A 10219-nucleotide genomic window follows, 5' to 3' on the forward strand; every position below is an offset into this window, starting at 1 on the left:
AAAAGTTTTCCAGCAAGCCAATTGTTAGTGTTTAACAAGCAGTTTCCCAAAGACTTAGTGGCTTTGATAATGAATGTGTACACATATCGTAGACACTCCTCCAAGCTCACAAGTCTGCATCAGAGCTTGCATAACTTAAATGATATTTTATTTAAAAAATACATTAAAATACATACATACACACACATATAAAATACATTTAGAAAAAAATTACCATTCCTAGCAGAATGTCACTGCCTAAACTTGACTAACGGTCTAATACATACATGTCTTTTTAAATATTAGTCTTATTTAGCTTCTTTAATCACCAGATGTAGACCATTAGCTTCTTAACACACATACAAATGAAATTGTCTCAATATCCATTTAGCTTAAGTCATTCCAAGATTGTCACAAAAAAATTGGCATACAGCAATGTATTCCTTTGTCAATTCCATTTACCTTGCCATTGAGATCAAAATAAAATTAGGCATGTTCTACTGATGGTCTGAGACAGCAGAAATAGCAATAAACATATATGTTAATGGTCAAGTTTATTTATTATCCATCAAACTAACTTTCCATGTCGGCATAAACATCTTCCACAGTTCAATACGGCTATTCATACAAGGACCATTACGCCATGTGCTTAAACTTTGTTTCAACTTTTTTTGAGTGCAATAAAATTCTAGAAATAAACAACGAACTCCCACCAGATATTAGGCGGAACATCAATACGGCAGAAAAATAAAACAATACAATTCTCATTAATTCTCATATCTGCAAATATAATATTAGTATTTGGCCACATACCGTTAAAGGCCTGTATCAGAAAATAAAAATATATTTTCACTTCTGTTTAATAAAGTATAGACTCATTAACTTTACCTACATATACATAAACTCGTGGTAAACATACTAAAATAGCAAATAAGAAAAGTATATTGGTGCAATGGATTTTCATTCACTACTTTATGTTATAGAAATAGCATAGAAAAGCATACTTACACATTGGTTATTCTTTGTTCTATTAATATAGAGGAATTTATCACATACAGTGTACCATTATAAACATGCTAAGTGAAATGCTATAGATGAGTATATTATGTTCTTATGTAATATTTAATACAATACTGTCAACCGCGATGCATAAACAGCAATTGTGTCGATATTCAGTAGAGCTTGTTAATAAAATGAGTTAACAGTGTCATGCCATAGAAGCCAAAAGGCCACCCTAAATAAAAAAAAAGTAAATCCAATTTAAAACTCATAAATTAAATTAATGTACTAAATAGTAAACATTTATTATAAGAAATATACTGCCATTCTTCAAGTCAAAAACAAAAATATATTTATCTGTGTGAATATATAATATAAAGAGTATACAGTATGGTTATACCTGACCTGTATTTTCATAGCATTATCTTTGATGTACATAGGAGTACTTGAAGGGACACAGTGGCTGTGTGCTGCTATACATCAGTGGCTTACGATTACGAGAATATGCGGATGGCCTGAGTAACGGTGGTGAGGCACACAGGGCACCTGGGCTCCTCCCCCTTCTCACAGATACCGCTCGCACACTCCATGCAGAACAGATTGTGGCCGCAGGGCACGAGGGCGGCCGTCACCGCGCTCTCCCGGCACACCGCGCAGTCGCGGGCCACCCGGCCCTCGCCCACGTCGGCCATCTCGCCCGGGGAGCCCGAGGCAGTGCCGCCAAAGCCGGAGCCCAGGCTGCCGTCGCTCTCGTTGCCGCTGCCGCAGCTGTCGGCCAGCTCGGGCGGGCTCAGCCCGTACTTGGGCAAGCCCTGCGTGAGCGGGTCGCTGCGCGCGCGCCGCGCCAGCGGGTGGTCCAGCAGCGGGCCGTTATCCGTGCCGAAGGTGGGAGACAGGCGGCTCCCGTTGGTGATGATGGCCGCGACCGAGTGCCGGCCCCTGAGCCCTGCGGCCCCGCCGCCGCCGCCTTGCCCGTGCAAATGGCCGGGAAGGCTGCCCAGCACCGCGAGCGGGTTGGTGCGCTCAAAGTGGGCCCAGAGGAGGGCCGTGGGGCCTGCCTCCAACGTGCCAGACGACGACTCGATGAGCAGCTCTTCGGAACTGAGCGATGTGAGCGAGTCTCCGAATCCAAAGGCCCCGCTGCTGCCGAACGGGCTCGTCGGGCTGAAGTCGGCACTGTAGCGGCCACCGTTGCTGCTGCTGCTTCCGCCGCCGCCGCTGCTGCCGCCGCTGCAGCCGCTGCCACCGCTGCCACCGCTCCCTCCGCCGAGGTGCGAGTCGCTGGTGGAGCCGCCACCGCTGCCCAGCGAGCTGGAGCTGTCGTTGCGGTTAGTGGAGAATGGCTTGCGCGGCGGGCGGATCCACAGGCTGCCGGGTTGGTAGCCGCCGCCGTTGCCGCCGTTGTCGAAGCCGACGTCGGTGCCGTTCACGTGGAAGTCGTTTTCGTCGTTGAACTCGATGAGGCCGCCTGTGCGTAGGGCGATGTGCGCCTCGATCTCCTCGCGCGCGCGGTCCACGTTCTCGGGCATGCCCGTCACCTCGAACACGGGCTCCTTGTCTCGGCTCGGCGTCACGATGTACGTGTGCGTACCCTGCTGGATGCGCTTGATCGTGGCGCCCTTGGGCCCCACCACCAGGCCCACGACGCGGTAAGGCACGCGCACCTGGATGGTGGTCTGGCCTGGCACGGGGGGCGGGGGGCCTGGCACGGGTCCCCCGCTGGGCAATCCCAGGGCCCCGGGCTTGTTGCGCGAGGCACGGATGACCGAGAAATGTTCGGCGGCCGAGAGAATTTCTCGTTTGGCCATGGCCACGTCCTCCTGACGCCCCGTGATCACGAACACCGGCTCCTCGCCTCGCACGGGGGTCTTGATGTACGTGTTGGTCTTCGCCCGAAGCGCCTTAATCTTGCAACCTGCACGGACACGGTTCAGTCTTAATTAGTGACGGACAAATGGTGGGGAAAATGACACACGAGTTAACTGGCAGAATTGCAAATCCGACGGTGGGCCCATCGCCAAAGCCAACACGCGCAAATGGGCACGCGTGGCTAAGTGGCTAGAGGGGTAAATAAAACGTGCACTCCAATGGGTCGAACACAAGGGGCTAGCAGGAGCTGGGGAGGCGGGAAGCACAGGCAGTCGCCGCCCCAAGGGAGGAGGGTCCCTGGCCCAGCAAGGGCGAACTCGCTCCTCCACCCACTCCCCTCCCCACGCGTAACATGCACAAAGAGACACGCGGGTTCCAACCACAACACAAAGGGCTCGCGTTTCGGAGCATCACGGCGGGCGACACAAGAAGGCGTTTCTTTGGAGATGGAAAAAAACATTCTGCGGGAAGGTGACACCACGAGCATTACTCATCATCCTCCATATGGCAAGTACCGCCCTGCAGCAAATTTGGCCCATGTAGATCTCCTACCAGGTCATCACTTGAGCATTTAAACCCACGAAGTATGACTGTCTTCATGACGACTCAACGCATTCGTCAATAACAGTTGCTTTAGGTAAAAAAATGTTTAACAATGTTTTGGGCAATGGACCTTCTTCATATCACACAGAGACCGGAGAGATACAGTGGATAATAAGAAAGGGAGATTGCACTTTACACTATGGAGTCTGATGAGAATTACATTTTTTTTTCTGATGACCAGTTTTTCAATTGGCATATCGGTATCTAACAGTAGCAGTTGGGTAGCAGACAAATGTAACTTTCATCAGGCCCCATGGTATAAAGTGTCATCTCCAACTCTTATTATTTATCCCAGCTCTATTGAATGATAAAACTCAACACATTCTTCAATAATACTGCCTTTAAAAAAACCATAATAGGTGACGATTCAATGGCCCTTCACAGCACAGAGAAGCCAACGAAAGCATGTTGGGGCATCAACGGAGCATAAAGGATGCCAACGAGGTGGGTCGGCCGACGATCATCCAGCAGTGGATAATCAATGGCTGATAATCATTAATTTCCATGCACTCATATCCACGCAAAGCAGTGCAGCATGCATACAATATAACCCCGATGCACTGCACAACACCAAAGGCCACAATACACACGAACTAATGCACAGTATACGTAAACACAGAACAATATAGGCGTGCAATGTATAGTTTTACACAGACACTTATATACACAGCATACATAATGTGTCGTATGTCATGTACTGCACGTTTCTCACATATGTGGGTAACAATACACAGCGCATTGCTAAACATGAAACACTAACTTGGAACGTCTCCACCGAACTATTGTGTTCATGACCAATGTGTACATGACCACAAGACAAGTCATATTGCTGCACATGCATGATTTGTGCACACACACTGTAACTGGGTATATATATTTGCACGCACCACACACACAATACAGTAAACCACTGCAACATCTCTCCAGGCGAGACATCTAACCCTTGGCCATTCATCCAAGCCACAGCCGTATACACAGTCTTCTACCGTAGGGGCTGTTACTGTTGGCGAAAGCGCTGTTAGCGAGCATCTATTAAGGCTGGCTGCGAACAGAACTGGATGTAGTGATACTAGCACCGGAGCTGATGTTTACATAATTTTGGGCTGAATCGATCCATAGGTACGGGTTTAGGATCAGGTACAAATTGCCGCTGGTGGTGTCATTATGTGATAATGTGCATGTCAACATCATAGTCAGCCACCGCGCCGTTCACGTGAATTGTCTCGGTGTATGTACACATGTGCTTGTTGGTATTGTGACCACGCTGTCCTTAACAGATGCTCGCTAACAGCAACTGTCCTGTATAAGGCCGACGGAATGAATGATGCGCGTGTATGAACTTAGCAATATATACACGATCGATGTACGTGAATGTATCAATGTCTCTCTGTGTCTACTCGTGGTGAAAGTATGCACGTTGACATCTGCACATGAAGAACGTCTGAAGACTTTAACAATGCGTGGCTAGCTACACGTGCGTGTGTGTGTGTATTAATGCACGTGTATACATTCACATACGATTGTCTTAACCGGTTAACAGGACCATCCCCTAGGTCGTCTCGGCCTCAAACGAGTAGCTGGTGCCGGGCGTAAACATCGCCACTGGGGAGACAAAGGCGGCCGGGCGTGGTTGAAGACCAAGTACACTGTGCCACGTGTGAACGTCGTGACAGGAAGACACGTGCGGTGTTTCTACCTGTGCCCCACGTACAGTGGGCGGAGTGCGCGCACGTGCGTGTACAGTGCACTACTGTATGTTTACAGTACGTTAGAATTCGCGCATGCGGGTATATTTTATTATGATTCCTGTTACTCTGAATGTAGCCGTGTCAATGTGTACGCCTGTGCGTATGTATAAGCACGTTTACACGTGTACTGCACATGCATCTATGGATGCACTGAATGTATGCATCAGCGAGTGTGTGTATACTGTGTACGTTAGGATGTGTATAAGTGTGTACATGTACACTCCTGTAGATGTCAAAGAGCGTATGTGTGGGTGTAAATGTATACAGTACAGTACATCAATCAATATATGCTAATGTAATAAAGTGTGTAAATGTGTGTAGTCTATGTGAATGTGTGTAATGTATCAATCGGTAAATATGTATATATCTATAACGTGTGATGTGTGTGTGTGTAGCATGTACGTGTACGTGTGTTAAATATGCGAGTACAGTGTGACGAATATCTTAACCGGTCCTGGGCATCCCCTAGGTTGACTCAGCCTAAAAAACGAGTACCTGGTGCGGTGTGTAGTAAACATCGTCACTGCTAACAGCACTTGCCCCAACAGTCTGGCCAAGGCTACACTTGGCATCTTTGTCTTTGTACAGTGTACATGAAAGTGTGTACACGTGCAGTGTGCTGTGTGTGTACACGTGCAGTGTGGTCTGTGTGTGTACACGTGCAGTGTGGTCTATGTAAGTGTGTACACGTGCAGTGTGTTCTGTGTAAGTGTGTACACGTGCAGTGTGTTCTGTGTAAGTGTGTACACGTGCAGTGTGGTCTATATGAGTGTGTACACGTACAGTGTGCTCTGTGTAAGTGTGTACACGTGCAGTGTGCTCTGTGTAAGTGTGTACACGTGCAGTGTGTTCTGTGTAAGTGTGTACACGTGCAGTGTGGCCTATATGAGTGTGTACACGTACAGTGTGATCTGTGTAAGTGTGTACACGTGCAGTGCGGTCTGTGTAAGTGTGTACACGTGCAGTGTGTTCTGTGTAAGTGTGTACGCGTGCAGTGTGGTCTGTGTAAGTGTGTACACGTGCAGTGTGGTCTGTGTAAGTGTGTACACGTGCAGTGTGGTCTGTGTAAGTGTGTACACGTGCAGTGTGGTCTGTGTAAGTGTGTACACGTGCAGTGTGCTCTGTGTAAGTGTGTACACGTGCAGTGTGCTGTGTAAGTGTGTACACGTGCAGTGTGCTGTGTAAGTGTGTACACGTGCAGTGTGCTCTGTGTAAGTGTGTACACGTGCAGTGTGCTGTGTAAGTGTGTACTCGTGCAGTGTGCTGTGTAAGTGTGTACACGTGCAGTGTGGTCTATGTAAGTGTGTACACGTGCAGTGTGCTGTGTAAGTGTGTACACGTGCAGTGTGCTGTGTAAGTGTGTACACGTGCAGTGTGCTCTGTGTAAGTGTGTACACGTGCAGTGTGCTGTGTAAGTGTGTACTCGTGCAGTGTGCTGTGTAAGTGTGTACACGTGCAGTGTGGTCTATGTAAGTGTGTACACGTGCAGTGTGCTCTGTGTAAGTGTGTACACGTGCAGTGTGCTGTGTAAGTGTGTACACGTGCAGTGTGCTGTGTAAGTGTGTACTCGTGCAGTGTGCTGTGTAAGTGTACACGTGCAGTGTGGTCTGTGTAAGTGTGTACACGTGCAGTGTGCTGTGTAAGTGTGTACACGTGCAGTGTGCTGTGTAAGTGTGTACTCGTGCAGTGTGCTCTGTGTAAGTGTACACGTGCAGTGTGGTCTGTGTAAGTGTGTACACGTACAGTGTGGTCTGTGTAAGTGTGTCAATGAGTACAGTGCAAGAAGCGTGCGTGCAGCCCAGACACCACCACCATCAACAACCAACATCAACAACCACCACCAACAACAACAACCACCACCCACAACAACCACCAACAACAACCACCACCATCAACCACCACCCACAACCACCAACAACAACCACCACAACCACCACCACCATCAACCACCACCAACAACCACCACCACAACAACAACAACAAAGCCCCCACCCCGAGCAAGTGCCCCCTCTCACCCTGCCTGCCCACGATCTCCGCGACGTGCTCCGAGCTGGGCACGGCGACGCACTCGGTGGAGTTGTGGCCGCGCTTGCTGCTGCTGCTGCTACAGCAGGAGGAGACAGAGTTGGCGTCCAGGACCCCTCCCAGACCTCCTCCTCCACCTCCTCCTCCAAACAGCAGCAGCGCGGCGTGGCTCACAGACTGATGATGATGATGGCCCTCATCATCCTCATCATCTTCCATCTCTGCATCTTCCCCACCACCACCACCGTTGCTGCTGCTGCTGCTGTCACCAGCTGCTGCTGCTACAGCTGCTGCTGATGATGGAACCACCACTGGCCCAGGAGTTGGTCCCGGGACCCCGTCCAGCCCCAGCAGAGTCAGCTGGTCCAGGGCGATCTGCAACGCCCGGCGGTCGTCAAACGACGACTCGGGGTGGAGGTGGCGATGGGCGACTCCACCACCACCACCTCCTCCTCCACCTCCTCCTCCTCCACCCACGCCCAGCTCATCGCTGCTGCTGCCGCCGCTGCTGCTGCTGCTGCCGCCGCCTCGCTGGTCCATGTCTGCGAAAAGCGAGCTCGGCATGACGCCGAGGGGTGGTGGTGGTCGTGGTGGTCGTGAGGCTGGTGGTGGTGGTGGTGAGGCTGGTGGTGGTGGTGATGAGGCTGGTGGTGGTGAGGCTGGTGGTGGTGGTGAGGCTGGTGGTGGTGGTGGTCGTGGGGATGGTGGAGGAGGCGATTCCTGGCGACCACGGCTGCTAGGGGAGGCGGTGCGTGTGATCGCCTGTCGCGATACATCTGTAGCGTGTGTTAGTGTGTGTCAGTGTGTCAGTGCGTGTGTCAATGTGTGTGAAAGTGTGTGTGTGTTAGTTTGTGTGTCAGTGTGTGTGAAAGTGTGTGTGTTAGTTTGTGTGTCAGTGTGTGTCAATGTGTATCAGTGTGTGTCAAAGTGTGTCAGTGTGTATATGTCAAAGTGTGTGTATGCCATTGTATATGCATGTGATTAGTGTATGTCAGTCAGTGAGTCAGCGGTGTATAGAGCATACAGAGTGCATGCATTGTTTAAGTAGATGGTATGCGAAGTACGTTTGACCGTGTATTGTCAGCGTATTATACGTGTTTATTTGTATATGTGTGTATTGTATGTGAAGTGTTCGTGTTTATCGTGCGTGCGTGTATGTGAATGTACATTACGCGTGTTTACGTATGCGCGTGTATTTTGTATTATGTGAGTTTTATTAACGAAGGGTTAAAGTTTGGTAGTGGTTGGAAGGAGGACAGAGAGAGGAAGAGGGTTGACACAAGGCGCAGACATCAGAATTAAAAAGCGAGTCCATTTACTCAAAATAATAACATTATCGGCACTGCCACCAACAACAATGAATGCGGGTCTGCACTGTATCATTATCAATATACCAGATTTGCGTGGTACGAGATGTAAACATAGAGCCCCGCGGCTTGCGGACGAATCTTCCTTAAAAAAAAAACGCTAATAATAATAATCACACGTAACCCCCTCCCCCCCCCCCCAAAAAAAAATATAATAATAAAGACGCTAATTAAAAAAAAACAATAATTTAACACTGTAAATTGTAATCAATAATAATAACAACAACAACCAGAGTTTGATGTTCGGGAGCGCGCGCGCGCGCGGCGGAGGCGGCGAGCAGAACAAAAGCGGTGCACACGCCGCGCGCGCGCCCCGCCAACTGCGCTTTGTGACGTCACCGGCGCGAAGACCCCGCCCCCCCCCTCGCCCCGGGGGGAGGGGCGCGGTGGTCGAAGAGCGCCACCCGCTTCTCCCCCATTGGTCGCGACGGCCGTCGAGCGCGCGCGACGTCGTTAGTGCGCGCGGCTATGGGTGGGGGGGGGTGTGCGGAGACGCACGTCACGCGCGCGCCACTTCCGCCCCACCCCCTCCCTCCTACCACAAACACCGCCCATCGTCTTAACCGGCTCTCCCCCCCCCACTCCCGCAAGGCGCGTGTGACGTCACGCGTGAAAAGCGCGCGTTACGATTGGAGGGCGCGCGCGTGTTGTCGCGAATGTTAATTAGGTGGGCGGGGTTTACGGTGGAGGAGGGGGCGGGGTTACGTGGGTGGGTAGAGGCGGGGTTACGGGGAGAGGGGGGGCGGACACGTGGGGCTCCTCTGTGCGTTGTAGCCGTCAAGCGGTCAGCTGATGAGTTCGCATCTCCAAACTGAAGCTTTCTCGCACGGTTCTTAAAATGGGGGGAAAATAACTTGAATTGTGATACTGCTTTGGCAATGGTGAACAATTACACGAAAAATGCTCAACGTGAGCGTCATTAACACGCTGCCATAAAAGGAGAAATATTGTGTTTTAATTGGTGACGTTTCGGGCACTCACCCTTTTTCATAAATAATAAAAGAAAAATCACTAGATATGCATTTCATTTTAAGCTGACATTCGCAGCTCTGCAGTCCGAAATTGATACGTGTTTTTGTTTTAAATCAGTGAATCTTGTTTTTATTGATGGTGTGTTTACTTCTGTACCTGATGTCGTATCTGCTAATGTGACACTGCACAACGCAATTCAAAATATCCTTCATAGTTCAACGTGAAATCTCCCAATGTTTTCAAGGTAACATCCTGGAGAGTGCAAAGTGTGATCTACCACTGTCAGATCTTTAAATTGTATGCCTGCTCTGAAGAAAAATGGGCTATTACCAGAAACTTTGGACTCTAAGTATACTTTTGCAAGGCAGTGCTAATTGCAAATTTGATAAAGGGGATCTTTTTAATTAATATTCATCTGTACTTGTGCAGACTGCCAACACGGCATCTTAATTGGGCACTGTTTTAAACACGGAATAACTTTTATTTTAATTAAACGCATACTCGATAATATGACCAGAAACATTGAAATTAAACCAAAAAAATGGAACAAAAGCTGAAAAGTACCAAAAAAAGCATGGAGAGGGAGGAGAGACACGTTCCTTACATTTAATTGATATGCGTAATCCATGCGAGACGTGGATTAGACAACGTAGATTA

At 49.2% G+C, this 10219-nt stretch overlaps 1 protein-coding gene across 2 annotated transcripts; it reads right to left on the minus strand.

Moving 5' to 3' along the window:
* Window positions 1-520: 520 nt before the first annotated feature.
* Window positions 521-8898, minus strand: LOC144935532 (RNA-binding protein MEX3B-like). Of its 2 annotated transcripts, none has more exons than XM_078862285.1 (3): window positions 8821-8898; window positions 7214-7999; window positions 521-2893 (listed from the first exon to the last, which is right to left on the minus strand). In XM_078862285.1, the coding sequence occupies exons 2-3, from the start codon at window positions 7785-7787 to the stop codon at window positions 1473-1475; spliced, it is 1995 nt and encodes a 664-aa protein (XP_078718411.1). In that variant the 5' UTR covers window positions 7788-7999; window positions 8821-8898; the 3' UTR covers window positions 521-1472. The 2 variants fall into 2 exon arrangements, with proteins under 2 accessions (XP_078718411.1, XP_078718410.1); XM_078862284.1 differs by having other exon boundaries at window positions 8618-8898.
* Between the last annotated feature and the right edge of the window lie 1321 nt (window positions 8899-10219).

Source organism: Lampetra fluviatilis, chromosome 13 (assembly GCF_964198595.1).
Source record: "Lampetra fluviatilis chromosome 13, kcLamFluv1.1, whole genome shotgun sequence".
Classification (NCBI taxonomy): Eukaryota; Metazoa; Chordata; class Hyperoartia; order Petromyzontiformes; family Petromyzontidae; genus Lampetra; species Lampetra fluviatilis.